General features: G+C 42.1%; 1 protein-coding gene across 1 annotated transcript; it reads right to left on the bottom strand.

The window, feature by feature from the left end:
- Positions 1 to 1,209: 1,209 nt before the first annotated feature.
- Positions 1,210 to 19,411, bottom strand: serpini1 (serpin peptidase inhibitor, clade I (neuroserpin), member 1). The gene is made up of 9 exons (XM_061217561.1): positions 19,254 to 19,411; positions 8,742 to 9,011; positions 8,088 to 8,318; positions 7,462 to 7,656; positions 5,529 to 5,733; positions 5,151 to 5,260; positions 3,784 to 3,870; positions 3,404 to 3,493; positions 1,210 to 3,178 (listed from the first exon to the last, which is right to left on the bottom strand). The coding sequence occupies exons 2-9, from the start codon at positions 8,989 to 8,991 to the stop codon at positions 3,129 to 3,131; spliced, it is 1,218 nt and encodes a 405-aa protein (XP_061073545.1). The 5' UTR covers positions 8,992 to 9,011; positions 19,254 to 19,411; the 3' UTR covers positions 1,210 to 3,128.
- Between the last annotated feature and the right edge of the window lie 181 nt (positions 19,412 to 19,592).

Raw genomic sequence — 19,592 nt, 5'->3', positions numbered from 1 at the left:
TCTTACTAGTATTTTGTCTCCAATGGAATACATAATACAATGCATAATAATTCCAAATGGCGCTCCTTAGGTGCGGTGGAGTTACAAATATTCTTGGCCCTTGGCTCCTCCATTTTGACTGTACAGCCGCCATGTGGGTAGCATGACCCGCACATGAACTTTAGGCTACCCAATGGTATATCCTCCAGACAAAACAATAACATGTGTATCTTTTGTTTATCCACTTGTTTATCGAGCAAGGCCAGTAGCTTTCAAATAGAGTTTTTAATTGCCTGATTCAGGACTGGTATTATTTTTGAACAGTAGGAAAATTGATGAGTCAAATGAAACCTTCATGAATATATTTAACCCTCTCATTCACTATTTCACAACACTCTTTATTTCTAAAAAAAAGATGGAACATGAGGGAAAAAAACAGCATGATCTATCTCTCATGGGTTAATGGGCACTTTAGAGCACAAGGACCCACAATAAATTGGGGAGGTGGTGTTGAGGAGTGCTTCAGATCTCTTGACAACCGTGGAGTATTAATCCTTTAGGAAAAGTTCAGCTAATTTTGGCCAAACACTGCTGGAAAATGTAGGGAGTTTTCCTTTTTCATTCATTATCCTAACCTGCTTATCCTGAACAGGGTCGCTGGGGGGCTGGAGCCTATCCCAGCATACATTGGGCGAAAGGCAGGAATACACCCTGGACAGGTCGCCAGTCCATCGCAGGGCACACACACCATTCACTCACACACTCATACCTACGGGCAATTTAGACTCTCCAATCAGCCTAACCTGCATGTCTTTGGACTGTGGGAGGAAACCGGAGTACCCGGAGGAAACCCACGCAGACACGGGGAGAACATGCAACCCCCTGGCCGACAGGGATTCAAACCCAGGACCTCTTTGCTGTGAGGCGGCAGTGCTACCTACTGCACCATCCGTGCCACCCAGTTTTACTTTTTCCTTTTTCAAAATGAGAATGTTTTGTTTGAACAAAACTGCACATGTTATTCCGCTAATAACAGCTTACATACAATTACTTTCATTTGGCAAAAGCTTTGAAAAGACTAATCTTATTTAGTCAAATTTGAGTAAATCAGATCTAATCTTCCAGTGGAATTTTGAAGCTATAGAAATTACAATGGGAGTTCAGACCCTGTGAAAATGAGTTACTCACAATTATGAAATCAGGATAGTGGAGAAATGATAGGAGGCCGTCTATTTTGAACACATTCATATTTATTTCTGAAAAGAGTGCATACAGCTGCTGGTTTTCTCTGTACACTGACCTATTTCACTGAGGCCGCCCACCTGCAACATCCTTTCTCAGCCTACCTAAAACCTTCACTTCCTGTACACCTGCACAAGTCCATAAAATAAAAAAAATTATATAAGGCATATTTGTAGTGTAGCAGTATTTAAGCCACATACTTTTTTTTTTTAAAAAGGAAATTAAATTACTAAGCTCTAGTGATTTCAATACATAACTACACAAATTTGGCAATAAATATCTACTCTCATACATTTGTAACACAATAGTGAATGTACAATAAAATAATGCTGAGACAGTTTTGTCAAGATAAATACTGTGATAACCATTGTCATGGCTTTCTGGGAGGACGGTGGCTGGAATTTGGAGACATTCCATAAAGAGAATTTGCAGATATGAGGAAGGATAATGGATATATGTGTTCTGTGAAGGGAACGGTCAAGGATACATAATCTGTTAAGAGGATATAAGGGGTATATGTGTTCTATAGTTCTCCTGCAGTGAGATCTCCTTGCTCAAAGACTCTGTCATACAGTCCCCTCAAATAGTATTGGAACAGGAAAGCCAATTCCTTTGTTTTTGCAATACACTTTACATATGTACATTTGGGGTTGAGATTAAAATAATTTTATTTTATTTCCTGGTATTTACACCTAGATGTGTGAAACTACTTAGAACTTGGCACCTCTGGTATCAGACCACCAAATTTTTAGGTGAGCAAAAGTAATGGAACAGAGAGTATTTAAGTAAATGAAAGTAAATAACACTTAATATTTGGTAGCATATCCCTTGCTTGCAATAACTGCCTCAAGCCTGCGACCCATTGATATCACCAAGCTGTTGTATTCTTTTCTTAATGCTTTTCCAGGCTTTTACTGCAGCCTCTTTCAGTTGTTGTTTGTTTCGGGTTTTTCCCTTCAATGTTCTCTTCAGGAGGTGAAATGCATGTTCAATTGGGTTAAGGCTTTTGTGGCTCGTCTCTATAATTCTTTGCAAATTGCAATTTCGCCTTCCGATTCTTACTACTGATGAGTGGTTTGCATCTTGTGGTATAGCCCCTGTATTACTGCTTTTTACGTCTTCTTCGAACGGTTGATTGAGATACCTTCACCCCTGCCTTGTAGAGATTGTTTGTGAAGTTACTGATTGATGTTTTGGGGTTTTTCTTTCAAGCTCTCAGTATGCTTCTGCCATCAACTGCTGTTGTTCCTTTGTTGACCTGTTTGATGTTTGTCGCTCAGTACACCAGCGGTTTCTTTCTTTTTCAGGACATTCTACATTCTACATTCTTGTTGAACAATTATTAAAAATGGCTTGCTTTTCTCCCAAAGACAGCTCTCTGGTCTTCATGTTGGCTTATCTTTTCGAAAAACAAATGCAGTCTTTACAGGCAAAACCCAAGGCTAAAACCAAGAGTAGATATTCAGAACTATGTTTAACCAATCAATCTAACAGGATACATCTGGGCAACAAGAAACACGTCAGTCACATGTTCCAATACTTGTGCTAACCTAAAAATTGGGTGGTCTGATACAAAAGGTGAAATGTTCTAAATTGTTTAAGAAATCTAGATAAAGATACCAGGAAATATAAGCTGAGATATGTTGTCTCATGTACATCTTTTGACCTCAAACTCAATTGTCTTCAATGTATAGCAAAGACAAAGGAATTGACCTTGCTGTTCTAATATATTGGTGTGGACTATATAGTATATTTACAAATCTGTTCTGGTGGTTTAAGCTTACAGTATAAAACACAGACCCTATATTTTATATAAGGTTATAAAACACAGCAAATGACAAGAGAGAAATGTATTCATTAGACTTTCTGCGTGTCCCAACAGCATCGACAGAGCATCACGATTGTGGTCAGTCAATAACCTCAGGATTCATGACTCTGCCCATGAAGAGAATGGAGCCTGTGGAGAGAAAAATCGCAATTTAAAAATGCATTGTGTCAAGACACGCACACACTCACACACACACACACTCACACACACTCACACACACACACACACACACACGCACACACACACACACACGCACACACACACACGCACGCACACACGCACGCACACACTGTCTATAACAGGAGTAATGAGGCTTTGTGAAAAATAAGACTGCCCCGGGGGCAAAGCTCTAACCTGTCCTCCTGTTTCTAATGAGAAAGAAGAAGGGATGGTCAGCCATGATCTGCGGGTACAGGACCATCGTCCTGGTTAGTGCAATCATCCCTGGGGGGCAGAATAACATCAGAATTAAGCTAAACTCAGTCAGAAAAAACAAACATTACAGCAAAAAGAGTATCTGTGAGACTCAATCAACAGAAGGGGGCAGTGTATGCATTTGTGTCTGTGAAGATTTCTTTGGTTGGGTAAACACTCCCTATCGCAGTAACATAACATAACCTGAACCGAGAGAGAGCCAGTAAAAGCACAACACAGGAAGAAAACTGAATCTTTCATTCAAAATTTAATTGAAAGGGAATGTAATTATATTTTTCTACAGAAGAGGAGTACGTCACCTGATCCAGCAGTTCCCTCCGCGCCCTCCTCCGTCACCTCCAGGTAGGCCTTCTGAACCGCTTTCCCGATGTAGAGGTCCTTCCCATCTGAAAGGCAAGGACACAGCCGTATAAACGGAGATAGCCCTGTGAGGAGGGTATTGAGAATGGAGGGTGGCATGCAGGGGCCACTCTAATAGATTCTCTGAGAGTGGTAATTAATGCAGCCGGTGCAAGCCGTGCGTGTAAATGGCTTTTACAAGGTGGCCATCAATCGACTCGCAAAGGTAGCGAGAAGGGCACATTAGAAACAGCTAAGCCAGGAAAAAATATATATAATAATAAATTCCTAATATATACCTAATAAAGTGCTTGGTGAGTGCATATTATATAAATATATAAATATATAGTAATATTCTACTGGAATTTTATTATTAAATATAACCCAAGACAGCGAAGCGGCTATAATGATACTAAACGTATAGTTATATTTCAAATCAGGGCAGGGGTAGGACCGCTTAACCTGACTGGCTGCTGATACACAGAGGCCCCTAAACATACATAGAGGCTATTAAACATTTGTTAATTTATTAAACCTGTGCTCTTCCTTTCAAACTGTGGTTATAGTTCAAGTATTAAACATTTAGAACGAATTGGTAATTGGTTTAGCTAGTCAAGGAGGAATAATAATAATAATGACAATGCCTGTCATGCAATTCCATTTAATGTGGAGCAGATTTGTCTAAGATAAAATATATTATTTGTCATTTAATGACCAAAAAGAGCTATGAGGTTAAAATATTGCCCTCTTTACAGACCCTTCTTCACTACAATGGCTTCGAAAAAATCCACACAAAAAAAAAATGACAGTCAGCGCAAATAGTACGGAGTTCCCAACCTGACTCTTTCAACCTGCCACCTAATCATCCCCCAATTTGAACTCTGCTTCTATGGAACAAGGTGTAAAGAATGCTACTTTGCCCAATAACTTCGTTAACTGGGAGCTGAGCTTATTAAGGCATATGCCACATTACTGCCACTGACAGAAAAACAAGCATAGCTGAGACACTTTTTAAGTTGATGAAGGACATCCCATGCCACTCAGAGCATAGACCCTCACTCCTACACTACAGCTGGGCGAACAGCAGAGAGACAGGCTTGACGCCCACACTATGACTCATAACAGGAATCTGACAATAAAAGTGAGAGGAGAGCACTTCCTGTTAATTAACTGCCGGTCACTGTCTGCACAGGTGGAGCAAAGTCCAGAATGTTCTGGACTCTTATCAAAGTGGTTCATTCTGAGGCAGGAGACACAGTATGGTATGGTGAGTGGGGCGTAGGTGTGTGACTGAGGCTGGATGAGGATATAGAGGGAGAAGACTTGCCTGCATTCTCAGCCGCCATGGCTGATAGGTCTGCATCTTTTGTGAAGATATTCTTGATGCCCAGTGTCTGCAGAGACTCTCTCAGGTCTATCTTCTGCTCCACTTTGAATCTGCGAAATCATATTCCAAAGCTTCACTGAATTACAAGTGTGGGAGGGTGGTTATGGTGCCTTGCACTTATTTTCTCATCTGAAATTAATGCCATTATTGGTACACAGTATTATTCAAACTTTCATTTCAAGTTCAAGACAATCACTACAATGATCAGAGTGAATGTGTATGTTAGAATCTCATTAACTGTTTGTCTGTGTAATATCTGAAACACAGCTCTGTTTTAAATTTGTTTCATTATTTGCTAATTTAAGTCACTAGGCTCACCTAGGCAGGTATACCTCCACCTTCTGCTTCTTGACATTGTTGGCCCAGTCTTCCAAGAGCTGGGCCTTGATGATTGGTTCCAGTGAAGCCAGTGGGACTTCCTGTCGGGGCAGGATGATCATCATGCTCATGTTCTCGTCTTCGTAGGGCATCTCCAGCACTTGATACACCCCCCCTGCTTCTGTGGAACCATCGCTGAACTCACCTGTGCAAGGAGTTTGGAGAACTGTCAAAGTGCAAGTCATGCTCCAGCACTGCGAGAAATGAGCTGTGATGGCATACATCACTTTCGCAGCGGCTAGAGGCTGAATGTCTCTACATCAGCTCCGTGTGCAGACAGTAGGTAGAGCTGCAGTGTATTATGGGAACAATATGTTTGAAGGACATGGCCCTGAGGCACTATGCCTTTGAGTACTGACTCATCCGTTGAGACGGACTGTGTCACCATGGCAACGACACACATGCTGACCAGCCCTCGACAGAAAGAATGCTAATGTCTATCCCACCACGTTTTCCCTTCTTTAGGTGTTCAAGCATGTGCCGCACTTGGCATTGCACATGTATATGGACGTGCGTGTGCATGCATGAGTTTCTGTGTGCGCTTTCTAGCAGCACTGCAAAATTGCTGCTAAATATAGGATGAGTGAAAATTGCTGAGGATGCAGCACTGTGGGAGAGCGTCTTCAAAATGCTAAGTTTCTGAATCAGAATGAATAGATTTCCATTCAGTTGCTTCCTTAGAGGTTTGTTATTTTCCAATAACTGCTATACATTTCTACAACGTCCTACAGCCTATGTCTCATTTAAAAATAAATATACTTGACTGTATAAGTATACAGATAGTGCCTCTGTTAGATAGTGTCTTATACATGCTGCATTGTGAGAGAGGTATGGTGCATAAATCAAGATAGTGTACCATTGTACCAAACTGAGCTACACTGTAGCACTACCTAAAATATAAATCTCTCTCTTGAAAGACAAAAAAGAGATTGAATAACAGAGAGGTAAAAACGACAGAAGAAAATAAAGAGATAACAGAGACCGACCGGGTAGTGAACATAAATGAACAGAGCTTGCCTATCAAGGGGTGTCATCATCAGAGTGCAGGTGCATGTTTTAGCCTAGCAGTACGACGCCTAATTAACTGATCATGGTCAGTCAAGACCGTGAAGTGGAATGAGGTAGAATGAGGGCTAAAACAAAAACCTGTGCTGTGCAGTGGCCCTTTGTGGATCAGATTGGACACTCCTGCATTAGCGGCCTGGCCCATTAATAACAGTAGACCCAGGCGACCTATCCACAAACAGTAATCAAAAAGCTGGAAGCATGTGCAGGTAGGAGAGCCACTTCTCTTCTGAATAACCTTGCAGAGAATTTCTACCAAAACGGTCATATAGATTTGGCTGCCAGCTAGTTGACATTTCCTCTCTGTTGCTGGCCAGTGCACAATTGCTCCTTGATTGAAACTCATCTCTTCCAGGTACTTCATTGCACTAATCTGATCTAAACCTCTGGTTCACTTACACCAAATTGATCCCAGATTTATTGCTGACCTATACGAAGCTTATCGTTTCAGTCTGGATCTGAACTTCAAAAGGAACTTTATACGAGCTTGCAAAAGTTAAAGGTTAAAGACTGACCATCACGCAGAATGAAATACAAGATTTTAATTCTAGCACCAAATGTATGTCTTTGTCTACATTTAAAAACTAAAAAGAAATCTCTGGTGATGCAATCAAGGGGAACCGATTGGATGGTGTCAATGATTCAGGCCATCGTCTCTACGTACACAGCTTCTCTTCACATTGCAGCTTGTATGTTCTTGTCACCATGCTATGTTGTGTGCGACTGACCTTACATTGTACCCAAAGCACCAAACTGTAATCATGAGCCCCCTGTTCTGCACCCATGCCCACAACAGACGGATACCCACCATAGAAGAAATCTCCCTGCTGGTACATCATAAGGGTCTGCACCTCGCTGCCATCATCCTTGCTGAAGGAAAAGGTCCGAGTGTTTTCTGGTCGGAACTGGTTCTTCCAGCTGCCCCGGAAGTAGACGGCATTTATCAGAGTCAGGCGGGTCACACTACTGAAGTCATCTGCAGACAGTAGATTTTGGATTTTACCTGTAAACAGAAGTCACACAGCCTTCAGTTATGGTCAGGACACCAGACTGGCATCAGTGCCTCCAATTTTGCCATTGTTACAAAGGAGATTCGTCCAGATTAAAGCAGTGTTCGTCTCATGAGGTAATACTTAACTCCTGTGACTGAGTGTAGATTTTTCCATTGTTTTTTACAATGCTGAAGTTTAACAAGATTTTAATTTAGAATTTTAGAAGGACTTGAAGCAATCGCTGAACTTAAATCAAACTCCCACAGCATTTATAATTCATGTCACCTTCTTAAAAAACTGAAAGGTAAGTAGAAAGCACACTGAAGTTAGACAGCAGCAATGAAACTTATAATAAAATTCCTGCATAATTTTTCAGTCTCAGGGATTTTCCTAAAAGGGACATTCCCATAAGTCTATTTGCAGCATCTCCAGCCACACTCACTCTCAGTGTGGTTCTCCACCCAGGTGTTGATGTGCTCAGCCACAGAGCTGGACTCGCTGAAGTCCACCGTCTCGATCTCCGCCCGGAAGAACTTCTTCATGAGGTGCAGGAAATCGGGGTTGAAGTGCACGCCAGTCTGCAGGAAGAGGGAGTTGGCCAGCTTGACCACGCTCTGCGTTTCTTCTGCAGACAGGGCCTGCGTCAGGTTCCTCAGCAGGGAGAACTCGTCACCTGGCCCAGGTTAAAGGGGACGGAGGGTGACGATAAGAATTAAGACAAGGGGGATATCCAGACGGACTGACATGTTGAAGGTCATCGGTGGTAGACCAGTTACAGGATGCATGAACAGATGGAGTTACATGGCTCAGCAGATGGGTGAATGCATGGTTGGATAGACACTGTATACCAATGGATGGATGGAAGAATGGAAACAAGTTGTGGCAGGATGCACCAGTGGATGCAGACAACTATGAGGATGAGCAGAAACATGAGAGCAGATGATGGGGTGTAATCCGATAATCTGAGGGATGGATAAAGAGATGAGTTGACTGGATGGAGGTTGCACAGAAATTGTAATGTCTTGATTAGCCTGACGGTTTTCCATTGTTGTACGAGGTGGAGTCAGAGGGCACTGTCCTCCCTGCCCGTTCTCACCTGCTTTGAGGTGGCTGAAGCCCACGGCCTGCCTGATCTCGTTCAGGGAGGCCCCGCGGGCCCCGAGTTCCACCATGCCGAGGGCCACGGACACGCTGAGGGGGGAGAAGATGATGTTCTCCTCTCCCTCGGAGGACCGCAGCTGGTGGTACAGCTTGACTGAGAACTCTGCGGTGATGTCCTCGGGAACGTCTCCCGCCCAGCAGGGCATCTGCAGCAGGAGAAGCGGCAGGGCTCCCAGAAGCAGCATCGCGCAGGAGGCTCTGAGAGCTGGGGGGGGGCGGAGAAGAGACGGGCAGAACAGTGAGAGAGCAGAGAGGGAAATGGAAAGAAAAGAAAGGAGAGGAAATAAAAGAGGAAAGAAGGAGAGGCAGGAGGTGAAATGAGCGGCAAGAAAGAAAGAAGGACAGGAGGAGATGAGGGAAAAGTAGAATAGGAAGGGTAAGAAGAAAGAGAGAATAAAATAGAGAGGTAATATGAAGGACATGTGACTGGATATGCTATACATGAACACAGCGAGATACACTAGTCATATGTGCAATTAGAGTGGTACATTACACTCGCCATTATTTCATGAAGTAATTTTTTCATGAAGGACTTCACACATTTGAAGCAGTTCTATTCTCAGCTTGAAGATAATATTTTCCCATGAATATGTGTAATGGGTGGGTCCTGTGTTAATGGCCAAACTGTGACTCTGTTCCTCTTTACCAGGACACAAGCTCAGATTTGAGCTTGGTGTTTTTGGGCCCCTCCTGCTTCCACTCCACCGCTGCTGCCCTTTCCACTATGGCTGCACATCCCTCTGCCGGTGCCGTTGCCTAGCAACGCTGTTTTCGCACAAAGAAAACATGAGCGTTTGCAATGTGCTTAAATTCACAGAAAAAAATTACGCTATGGGACAAACACGATAGAGACAAAGTGAAAGAGAAAAATTGAGAGATAACAAGAAAAAGCTCAGCCCTGGGTTGTGTTGCTGTTTGTGTCTACGGGGGCAAACTCAGGCCTTCTGTCACTTTAATCCTGCATGGGTAATAATCTCCTTGGCTGTGGTGATGGTGATGCCACAGGTTTGAATCCCCTGCTCTCTCAGGCCAGACTGGGAGGCACCTGGCAGCATTCTGGGGGACTGTGCTCACGCCCACGTCTGATCGCGGTCTCGCTCACGCGTGTTTGCGTGTAACTCTAATCTCTGGTCCATGGCCCTCCTCCAGACAGAAAACAGATGGTTGGTTGTGAGGTAGACGTAATAGGAAAGCCCCGCCTGACCTTTAAGGATGTGGGTCCTCTGTTGTCTGAAAGTGCTGGCGTCTGTAGGGGAAAGCCCCCCTGACCACTCACCGTCTGTGTTCAGCCCACCTCATTCCCTGCTCTGGGTGGCAATGCATCTCAACGCTTGACTAATAATCACCAAATGAGACAACAATGACATTTTCTTTCATTCCAAAGAGGTCCTACGAGATCTTTCACACAGTGGTCTTTATTGTATACTGGGAAAAACGTCACACATGGGATTCCTGTCTGTCCGTCTACTACTGTTCATCTGTCTACTTGAGCATCACCAGGCTGGCTGATGTGAGGTTCTCAATGTTCCATAAATGTTACAGGAATGTTTCTACAATTACTCAATTAATGATCTCACTTTATTCATAGCAAAGCCCATCAGGGAGAGCAGAGAGAATAAGACTTCACCCACTGGAATTCCCACAGACTGCTTTAAAGCAAATAAGCCTCAATTTAAAAAAAAACCCAAGCAAACAGGGCTTTTCACCCCTTGGGGTAGACAGAGCCCTGGTAGATTTGAAGCAATAAAGGCTGCAACAAACTTCTATAAAACTCTTCCCTCTTTGCCTTGCCCTACTGATCTCCTTTTGCAGCGTTGCCATGGCGACGTATGTCCTTGCAGGATTTTGCCGATTCCCCGTGGGGACTCTGCCCATATGCATGAGGAAAACTTTGAAGCGCATAACAGGAAATGGAAGTCTCCGGACTCCCAGGGCTGCAGGGCCTTGATGGCTGCAGGAGGCTTTGAATCCTCAGCACAGGGTGTTTTCCTCTTTAGAGCCTTTCCATTTACAACGCTTGATCCAGTTCTGTCAGATTATCGCAGGAAGCTCTCCTCTCCCTTCAGACAACACTGTGCAAACTCGGCAGAGTAAGTCATCAACGTCTGAAGACGCCGCTTTTACACGGAGGCAGCAAAATACAGGGGCCTAATGCAAGCCTTCCATACATTATTAACGCCTCAAAAACTTTTTTTACATACAAGTTACGCACTCCTGTAACAGTATGTTGCACAACCGTAGATTTTCAAGCAGGTGTCAGCGATCCACGATGGGCAGAATCAGATCTTCCCCAGAGCAGCAAAATGCCTTGAATCTAAATATTCTGCAGTCCGGTAAAAGGGACTATAGAGACTCAAAGATGTCTTCTGTTACGTTTTAAGTTTTAAGGCAAACAGATATCCAGCATATCCTCTGATTATGAAAGACATGATTCCAAAGTGGCTCTGACAGCCTATTCAGAAGCACATATTCTATGGAAATCACAATCAGAGGGGCTAATATTTTCTGCGGTGATGAAGAACACCTCCCCCCACCCCAGACTCTCCAGCAGTACCGTGCAGACGCTCTGGCTGGCGATCTGTCACATGACTCCGCGGAGCTCTGCTGCAGCGCGGCGTCTGGAGGGCCCAGCGGAACTGCGGAGGATACCGCACTGCTCCGCGCGTTTGGGCTACATTCATCAGGCCCACTCCCCCGACAGAACGCCCCAGATAACGCAGCGCTGCGCAGGACTCATCCCCACTCCTTCCTCACTCAACACCTGCTTCAGAACACCATTCAAAGGAAATGGAGTTTGAGGAGAGATTTCAGGTAGGGCATAAGTGAATTGGGGAAGGGTGGGGTCGGGGCATGAGGAGGAGATACAGGCAAACTGGAGCAGGCTTTTTGGGGAAGGATAGGAGGGGCGGTAAAAGGATTGGTTGGGAGAGCCTTTAAGAGCATTTGTGCCCGCACACATGCTAGCATCGTCTCCCTGAAAGTGAGAGCCGACCGTCGACGTGAGACCTAGGGCCAAGTCAAGCGTGCAGCTCACCAACAAACTGAGGCTCAGTGATAACAATGTTGTGTTCCTAAATTCCATTTTCAGTTTCTGAAGTGTGTCTTTAATGCTCTCCAAAACGGATCACTTATCTGTTTCCAAAATGTAGCCCCCAACCGACAAAGCCAATATGAACAAATGACATGTTCAGAGACTACCTGGACTGCATCAGTCATTGTCCCTCTGGCGTTCAGTGCCAGTGTTCTCTCTATGAGACCCTGCTTTACTTTGTTCTCATTGGACCAACTGAGCTTCTTCAGTTATTGTTGTCATTTTGAAAGTCATTCTCCTTGCATCGCCTCTTTCAAATTTTCCATCCTGCTTGTCTTGAGGGTGAAGATAAGCAGGATTTGGCTTGTTACTCAGAGTGTCTCTCTTCATTAAAATGTGAACTGAGTAGTCATTGCTTTGTCTTTCACAATTTCAGCAACGAGATGACAACATTGTGCCTCCCTGTACAATGACTGGAATCTTCAATTTGGCACCGTCTTCAGAGCACAGCCTATTAGATTCAGAGACATCACAGGCCCCTGAAGAGGACTTAAAAGGTGGGGTCAGGTGTCTGGAGAGACAGCTAGGATCCTTTTGTAATCCTTTGCCATGCTGTCGGTATTAAAGATGCTGGGAAGGAAAACTACACCAGAGATCCCAGGGGATCTAGAGAAGGAAACATTTCCTCACATATGACATGATTTATTTCATATATTTATAGACCGGAGTCATTTTTAGCCAAGACTAATTTTCACAAAAGCCTTTCAGCACATTGCCACTGCCGCCTCCACACTCACCCTGGCTGACCTGCAATGTTCTCACAATACAATGTCACAGTCGAGTTACATTGTCCCCACAGTGTTTGTGCCATGTTTACACAGGAACTGTACCCCCCAGCTTCATTTAAACTCACCCTCCTGGAATCTGCACTCTTGACTGACAGCTGGAGACACTGTGACTTGTTTGCAGAGAGTCCTTTACGCTAATGCTGGCAACTGCAGCTATGCGTTTCTCTATCTTCAGCTGAGGGTTGTACAGAGGCCTGTCCAGTATCTGTGACTTCACCTGCCAGGCTGATACTCACCACTCAACAGGTTTTCCATAAAACGGTCAGCCGAGTTCACTGTCACCTGAACATGACCAGAATTTGGTTTATCCCATATGCAAACTTGTATCAGGCTCACTTGCATGGGCAAATGTATTTGTTTGACTGTGTGTGCTTGTGCACATCTGTGCACATGTGTTGACACTGAACATCCAGATGAGAATGCGAATGTGTGCTTATCATGGCTATATCACCCTTCCCACTGGCTGTAGATTTCCCTCTTCATTACAGCACAGTCGGTCTGGAATCAGCACTCGCGCTGTCTGGCATCTCTGAACAGCGGGCTGTGAAATGGGCCAGAGTTTTCTGTATTCCTGCGATATGACAATGTGCTCAACCTATGGGAGCTTCACGATAGCGCGAGAGAGAACAGTGGCTGTGTGCAACAGCAAACCACCATCAGACCGAGGCGGAGAGGAGAGTCCGGCACGGCTTCCATTTAAAACTATGGAAATAAACTGGTCTCTGTCGTCTTGGCTGAGGCTGCTCAGTGCCATTGATCAGGGAGAGCATGAATCTGCATAATGGCTTAAATATGCACCCAGCAGGTTTTAAACTTAATTGAATGGCAATCGATATGAACCAGCCTTGCAGATTTGTTTATGGAGGTCGCCACCTTGGATGTTTCCTCAGCAGGGCTGGCGTCCTCTGAGAATCACAGGATGACAGAAGAAGAAAAAACCCACCATGCACTGGATTGTATCTATTATTCGCCACTCGATTGCCAGCTTTTCAGAAAAGCACAAACAATTGTTTGATAAACAATACGAATTGAATAACTAATAGTGCACACCAACAATGGAATGAATCGTCACGGTCTGGTGTGTGACAAATCTGTTTGTTTTGCGGCTTTTTGTTTAAAGTGTATAAAAAGACAAAAGACAAAAGAGAAAAACAGAAAAGACTGGCTTTCATTTCTTTCAAAACGATAAAAAATTACTATACTTGCAAGCTGAAATCATGGGGTATACTGTAGATGCAAGTTCACATTTATAAACTCCTGAAAATCTGAATACTGCCTGAATTAAGATTTCTATATTACAGATACATACCTCCATTGCTGGATTGAAACCCCTATCGGATTGGTAATAAAACCAGATCCCCTAACTGCTTTAGTAGGAGTCAAGGAACTTTCTTATTAAACTGGTAATTGATTATTCTAAAATAATATTTTTTGTCATTTGCTATAGGCCACCATGATGCTGACCAGCTTCCTATTGGATGAGTTTCTATTCGGCATACCCCTGCTTAGATTCCAGCATAAAAGGAACATGCCACTTGATTTGAAGCCACACTCTGGTGGTTTCAAACACAACTCTCCAATCACAACAGCACTCTCATATTCAGTATAAAAAGAACAGTTTGAATACTGGTTATCTCAGATTCAGTATTAAAAGAACAGTTTCAATACTGGTTACTTATCATTAATGATCGGCTCCATGTGGTTCGTATGGGTATTTGGAACATCGCTATGTTTCACAATTAGGGAATAACAGTAGCATTAAGTGCCACCAGATATGAACCCATAACCATGTGGTTAAAAACAAAGCTCCTTAAATAAAATGCCACTCACATCAACAACTGAATAACGAATGCATTAACTTACATAATATTTACCATGAATAGACATACTGACAGCCTATACAAACCTGTTCTGCTAAAGGTGATAAAAATCAGGATTTATGTACAGTAAGTGAAATATAAATTAAATCTGAAATGCTCATATATTGTTGCTCACGTATTGTTAATCGTTCAAACTTCTCATTAAAAAACCATCTTCGGAAATTTCCTGCATTTTCAAGATTTGACCTTTAATTGAGAAGCTGGCCGTCTCAATACATTACACCATGGGGCACAGCTTTGCATTAAAATTCTGAGCTTACTACAGTTGGGGAATAGATGGCCAAGCATGAAATCCAAAAATCATAGCTGACAACTAATTAGGGCTCATTAAAAGCAAGATACTGTAATATATATAATTAGATACAAGCGCAGTTTAAAACTTGAATGCAATTGAACATGGATATACGGATATTAAATAAGGATTTACTTCAAAACTATTTTTTAAATCTAAATTTAAATTATATAGTGACTTTTCAAAATCACTCATTATATATTGCGTCTGTTACAAATAAAAACTAGAATTTTATAAACATGAAAGAGAGTGGCTTAAAGATGTTGTATATCATGTTTTGTGTAAATCAGCCCCATGGGTAATAAGAACCAGGAAATGATTACTTGGAGCTGATTGGCCCCTTGGAGCCAGTCACATGGCAGCAACTAAATGCATAAAAGCATGCAGACGTGGCCAAGGGGTTCAGCTGTTTTTCAGACCAAATATCAGAATGGGGAAGAAATGTGATCTAATTGACGTTGACTGTGGAATGATTATTGGTGCCAGGCAGGGTGATTTGAATAACCCAGAAACTGCTGATCTCCTGAGATTTTCACAGACAGCAGTCTCTAGAGTTTGCAGAGAATGGTGCGAAAAACCAAAAACAGTTCTGTGAGCAGAAACGCCTTGTTAATGAGAGAGGTCAGAGGAGAAGGGTCAGATTGTTCAAAGCTGACAGGAGGGAGACAGTCACACATTACAACAGTGGTATGCAAAAGAGCATCTCTGAACACACCACACGTCAAACCTCTAAGTGGATAGGCTACATCAGCAGAAGACCAATAAGTCTAAAAATAAGTCTAATAAATACCTAATAAAGTGCTCACTGAGTGTATATTTGGCAAAAATGAATCATAATCAAAAATGATCTGATAGAATGTTGTGGGCAGGTTTGTTTGTGTTTATTTACAAAATGAAAATCTGAAGTCAGAAGTAGAATATACTGTATGGTACAGAAGATTTAGATAATGCAAAATGCAGATGACGCATACCAGATGACTAAATCTATTCATGATGGTTTCTAATTATTTGAAATACTGTAAAATGTAGAATGAATGAAATATAGAATCAACTTCAGTTGCAGTGTAAAGGAAATATTCCAGGATGAGCCAAGGGATAGCTGTACCAAGGTTCAAGTTTTGAGCGGTTCTCAAAATGTTTTTCATTACAGCCATAATTGCAAGATCTGAAGTATGACAAGGTGTTAAGCGCTTTCCATTAAACACCTCTAATGTATAATGCCACATTATATCAGGCACAGGTATTCCTGTTACAGTGAATTAATGTATTCATTTAAAATATAGAAGCTTTTTTTGCTGTATAAACATGTGCTGTGGCAAATTATTCTGTTTGAGATTGCATTTTATACATTTTAATTTACTGACAGACCAGTGATGAAGACAATACGGTTCCAAGAAAAACGAGAGGCTGCCAGCACCTTCGCTACATGGACCCCTGAGAAAAAATTATCACTAGCTTCCCTGTTAACACTGTGCTTCCATGCAAAGTCATGCCCAGTCAATTTCAGGCCCTCAAACATTCCCGTGTTTCTGTGGAAAAATGTCCTCTTGCATTTCAGCACCGTCAGGCTGAAGTAAACTGTGACATTAGCTTTGGATTCAATTCACAAACACATCCTTCTCAGAGAAAATGTTTGTTGGTTTTTGTAATTTGTGTATGTCAAGTTTTTTGCCTTGAACATCATATGGCCCGCTACCCAAACTATGAATAACATAACAAATACATTATTAACTAAATGCACTTGCCTCCTTTCTAAATTAAATCTAGTGTCATGCGAGATTCTCCAGGAATCCCAGGACACTATCGGCCGAAGGCTAGAGGTCAACAGGTTATTAATCCTTGTTAACAGCCCTACAAAGAAAGGGTCTATTCAGCAGCTCATAGCAAAGGAGGCTTTAAATACAGCCACCACCCTTCGAAGCATGGAAACAAGGGCTGGCGAGCCAAGGCTACCCAAGCCCTCCTGCCCCACATGGCTTGCCTGGCCCTGAAATCCCCACTCCCTCTGACACCACAGAGGGGCCGCACCTCGGAGATTTCACCAGTAACTGGATCTACTTCTATTTGGATTCATTCAGTGGAATAAAAGACTTAAAGATTCTAAGACTTTTAAAATGTACCGGAGAGAGAGAGAGAGAGAGAGAGAGAGAGAGAGAGAGAGAGAGAGAGAGAGAGAGAGAGGAGAGAGAGAGAGAGAGAGAGAGAGAGAGAGAGAGAGAGAGAGAGAGAGAGAGAGAGAGAGAGAGAGAGAGAGAGAGAGAGAGAGAGAGAGAGAGAGAGATGCAATCCATACAAAGCAATAGGGAAAATAAAGACAAAATGCCACTAACCACATGCATAACATTGATACTTAGTTGCTATTACTTATTGTATGCCATGCAAGGCTTCTGTTTAATTGTGGTAAAGTCCCTAAACAATCTCCCTCTCTCTCCACACAACACCCATACACCTGACAAGTGGTATACCTATGATTTCATCAGTGCAAGAGGGAGGGTTGGAGGGAGGGTATTATCTCTTCAATCATGACAAGCCCTCTCTCCAGGGAAAACCCCTCTCCTGCCTATTTAATCTGCCTCTTCACTGAGCAAATATTGATTTTGAAAATGGTTTATATATATATATATATATTTATATATATATATGCACTCACATATAGCACTTTATTAGGAACACCTGTACACCTACTTATTAATGCGATTATCTATTCAACCAATTGTGTGGCAGCAGTACAGTGCATAGAATCATGCAGACACAGGTCAGGAGCTTAAGTTAATATTCATATCAACCATCAGAATGGGGAAAAAATGTGACCTAAGTGACTTTGACCATGGAATAATTGTTGGTGCAAGTGGGTTTGTGGGTGGTTTGAGTATCTCAGAAACTGCTGATCTCCTGGGATTAGTCAACAGTCAACAATGCATCAAACCTCTAAGTGGATAGGCTATAGCAGCAGAAGACTTAATACATCTGAAAAATAAATACAATAAATACCTAATAAAGTGCTCACTGAGTGTATATGCATGTCCAATGATAAATATTATAGCATCATAACCCCTCCAGTAAAGAGGTCTGCTGTTGTTAGAGACAGATCTTTGGAGAAAATGTGTTAATTAGCCAACACATCAGATACTTATTTCCGTTGGGCTTAATTTTGTAATAACCCTAGTACTGATGAAATCTCTCTTGCCAACTAGTATTCATTAGCATGTTTGTCAGTTGCCACATCACATTTGTATGTACACTCAATGAGCAATTTATTAGGTACACCTGTACACCAGCTTGTTAATGCAAATATTTAATCAGCCAATCACGTGTCAGCAGCTAAATGCATAAAAGCATGCAGATGTGGTCAAGAGGTTCAGCTGTTGTTCAGACCAAATGTCAGAATGGGGAAGAAATGTGATCTAAGTGACTTTGACCATGGAATGTTGTTGATGCCAGACAGGTTATCTCAGAAACTGCTGATCTCCTGTGATTTTCAAGCACAACAGTCTCTAGAGTTTGCAGAAATTGGTGCGAAAAACAAAAAAACATACAGTGAGCGGCAGTTCTGCGGGCAAAAATGCGTAGTGACAGTAACGCAAATAACCACGCATTGCAACAGTGGTAAGCAGAAGAGCATCTCTGAACACACAACGCGCCAAACCTCTAAGTGAATAGGCTACATCAGCAGAAGACCAATAAGTCTAAAAACAAGTCTAATAAATACCTAATAAAGTGCTCACTGAATGTATGATATCTAATATCCATGCATGCACATCAAAAACAAAAACGCAAATGTCCTAGGATACATCATTATAGAATTGTCATTTCCAGATAATATTGGTGCATTATGCTAAATTAGTTGGAAAGAGTAAGCGTTACTTCGTGAGATTTCCCGATACACGCGCCTATTATTACAGCAAATGTGTGGCAGGAGGCAACTTCACAGGACTGAATGTAATTTGACAGAATGTAGATGCATAAGCGCATTTTCAGTTAGGTTTACATTAGAATTGTGATGCCAATACTATTATTGAAACACCAATAGTAATTATTATTATTATTATTATTATTATTATTATTATTATTATTATTATTATCATCATCATTATTATAGTGCGTAACCGCAGGATCAGAAGAAAATATAGGGAACGTAGTCCTTTACTTTCGTTTACATCGTCAATCTCTTGAAAACTGAAAATACGTTTTAAATACATTTCTGTCATAATCATAACTGGTACTCTATCGTTATAAGGGAAAACAACTTTGAAATATTACATCATGATATTTATTTTTTCATTAAACATAATCTTTTGGGATATTATAACACTTGCATTGGAGACATTTGCGTCATCTCGCCGTTCATACAATGAAATATATAGACAACAGCACATTAATACAAAAATCTCCTTACCGAAGCGTATCAAGAGCGATGCTGCACAAACTCGTGTTGCCTCGTCGTCTTCGATGCTGCTGCAGGTTCAACATTGAGCTAAATATTTTCACGGATGACCCTACCTTTCTGCATCCCTATTGGTCCTTACCACCCTCCCTTAAGAACCCTTTAAACTGCTTGCACGTCATATTTATTTTGCTATTACATTATCTTACTACACGTATATTCTGTTAAATATGTAGCATGTCTTTCAGCAATATAAGAATTGAAGCACAATTCCAAACAAATTGTATTTGTTTGATGGAATCCCAAATACCAAATAACCATTTGATAATCAAGGTGCTAATCACTTTTAGA

The sequence above is a fragment of the Conger conger genome, chromosome 13 (assembly GCF_963514075.1).
Source record: "Conger conger chromosome 13, fConCon1.1, whole genome shotgun sequence".
Classification (NCBI taxonomy): Eukaryota; Metazoa; Chordata; class Actinopteri; order Anguilliformes; family Congridae; genus Conger; species Conger conger.
Note: the sequence above shows the minus strand (reverse complement) of the source record. Positions and strands in the feature narration are given on the sequence as shown.

Coding starts and splice junctions, on each gene's coding strand:
- serpini1 (XM_061217561.1), bottom strand. CDS start 8,991: ATGCTGCTTCTGGGAGCCCTGCCGCTTCTCCTGCTGCAGATGCCCTGC. Junction 7,657..8,087: donor GGTGGAGAACCACACTGAGA/GTGAGTGTGGCT, acceptor TTCTGTTTACAG/GTAAAATCCAAAATCTACTG. Junction 5,734..7,461: donor GCAGGGAGATTTCTTCTATG/GTGGGTATCCGT, acceptor CTCCTTGCACAG/GTGAGTTCAGCGATGGTTCC.